Consider the following 2,588-nt stretch of genomic DNA (forward strand, 5'->3'; position numbering starts at 1 on the left):
ATATATATACACATATATATATACACATATATATATGTATATCTGTGTGATTATTCAATTTTATTTCAAGATTTCTTGCCAATAGAGAAAGAGCCAGTTTCTAACCTAGATCCAAGGCTCCTTCATTGAAATTTCAACATCAACAGGCTATTTTTGTATGTATGTATGTATGCAGATTTGTATGTTTTGTTTTATGTAAGTATTCTCATGCATATCGTTGTATGTCTAGACATGTTCATATATAATTAAATGGTAAACATCTGGAAAGTTTTACAGATTTTTACAATTCCAATGATGGGTTGGATCTGTAGTCCTTGAATCAACTTTTTCCTTTGTGGTTTTGAAAAGCCTAAATTCTCAAGTTTGGCATTTAGGCAGTGTGTAACATATTCCAGGGCCCCAATAATTACAAGTATAAACCTGAACTTGTAATCAGGATAGAGTAACTGCAGATTTTTAAATAGTTCAGCATAGGTATTTTCTTTTTCGTTGATCTTTAGCTTTATGCTAACATCTGTTGGGCAGCCGATTTCCACAACTGTACAACAGTTATTTTCATTGTGATCATAAACTATAAACTTAAACTGATTGATAACAGTAAGCAATATACGATACATAAAGACATCATAATAAGTGAGGCCTCCAGATCCACATAGATGATGGAGTCGAATGTTGAAGCGTAGAAAAGTAGGTTTTTAGAATAAAAATTTAAAAGTATCCTCACTCGCTCAAGTTGTAAGAATTTCTCTTGTAATTCATCTCTGATAGCCATTTCTTTTTGATGCAATCTTTGACTCATTTCTTCGATAGAATCTTGCAACTGGTTCTGCAACCGTTGTATGTTATAATCTTTGTTATGTTCTCGGTCTTTCTGCAATAAGCTAATACTGTGAAGTGTTTCATCTTGTTTTCTCGTTTGGTTGTTTACGTTTGCTTCAACCTCGGCTAATCTGTTTCAGAATAAATCCAAACAATATAATATTTAATACACAAAAGATATGTATAAAAGACAACAATGCAATAATATTACTCGGATGAGGTGGATTTTGTGTGTGAGTGTATCTATCTATCTATCTATCTATCTATCTATCTATCTATCTATCTATCTATCTATCTATCTATCTATCTATCTATCTTTGCATGTATGCTCACATAGATATATACATACATAAATGCATATATACACAGACACTAACATATAGATAGATAGATACATAGATACAAACGTACACACACACATACATACAAACATACATACATACATACATACAAACATACAAACATACATACATACATACACACACATACATACATGATGGCTGCTTCTGCATTCTCAAGTGTAACATGACGATGCCGGTACATCATGTGATACCTGTGCACGATGCTGTTTAAAATGAGAAGAGGCCTTGTACACAACCAATCCCACTCTCTGAACGGCGACGACAGATACTTCCAAAAGAAGAACTAGTCAACATCCTTGGTTGCTACAGAGTTTTACATCAAAATTTTCCTTCTAGAGTGATGGCCTAATAAGGAATAGGGAGTTACTCTTCTCAGTAATGTGCCACACCATGCTTGCATTCTTATAGTGCTGCACTGACTGAACCTGCCGTATCTGCCCATTCTTTAAAACGTGCTAATCCTCAGTGCAGCCACAGAGTTTTCTGCACCAAAGTTATCAGTTTCTTGATGACTGCTGCCAGAACTACCACTGTCCACGAGAAATAACATAACCAAGCTTGTGTATACAGTATTGGATAGCTGTTGACTTTATCGAATTCATCTGTCCTTTGACAGGTTTTTTTCTTTCTTTCTGCAAGACATCCAATCACCCTCCCTCTTCACTAAGCAAGTTTAATAAGATTGTCGGCTTAGTCCTGGGGTCGATTACCTCGACTAAAAAGGCGGTGCTCCAGCAAGGCCACAGTCAAATGACTGAAACAAGTAAAGGAGTAAAAGAATATTTACCTGCGGAAAACGTTTTGTTCTGAAGATAACCTTTGTTGTACTTCCTGTTCTTGGTTCTGCCGTGCCGTTTGAATCGTCTCCTGCAGGTCATTCATCCTGTGAAGTAGTTACCAGAGATATTCGTTAAAATGAAAGTAGTTTATAAGGACAATAGTGGTGTTGTTGTAGTGTTGATGGTGGGTAATGGTGGCAGTGGTAGAGTAAGGTGTTTATCTCCAGGAGAGCCATAATTGAGCAAACACGTGATCATAGGCATTCCAGCCATGAGCATCCCATATTTAATAATGGTTTCAAATTTTGCCACAAGGGCAGCAATTTTGGGGGAGGGGATGAGTCGATTACATCGACCCCAGTGTACAAGAGGTACTTATTTTACCTTGTGGCAAAATTTGAAGCCATTATCATCATCATCATTATTATTATTATTATTATTATTATTATTATTATTATTATTATTATTATTTCAATTTTGTTCCCATGCTTTGCTGGGCATCTTCTCGACACCTAGGACAAAGAAGAAACTCACTGCATACTTGATAGGTCATTAATATAAAAACATCAGATTGTTCATTTACAAACCTTAAATAAAGTTATGTAGAAAAACATTATCTAAATGGAAG

The 2,588-nt window shown here is 35.3% G+C and overlaps 1 protein-coding gene across 1 annotated transcript in view; it reads right to left on the minus strand.

Annotated features, from left to right (window-relative positions):
* Positions 1-2,588, minus strand: part of LOC106876414 (coiled-coil domain-containing protein 154) — a 35,781-nt gene that overhangs the window by 23,940 nt on the left and 9,253 nt on the right. Inside the window, exons 4-5 of the mRNA XM_014924955.2 lie at positions 1,969-2,064; positions 725-950 (exon numbers count right to left, since the gene is read on the minus strand). Of these exons, the coding sequence (XP_014780441.2) occupies positions 725-950; positions 1,969-2,064 (322 nt within the window). The remainder of the gene's footprint in view (positions 1-724; positions 951-1,968; positions 2,065-2,588) is intronic.

The sequence above is a fragment of the Octopus bimaculoides genome, chromosome 6 (assembly GCF_001194135.2).
Source record: "Octopus bimaculoides isolate UCB-OBI-ISO-001 chromosome 6, ASM119413v2, whole genome shotgun sequence".
Taxonomy (NCBI): Eukaryota; Metazoa; Mollusca; class Cephalopoda; order Octopoda; family Octopodidae; genus Octopus; species Octopus bimaculoides.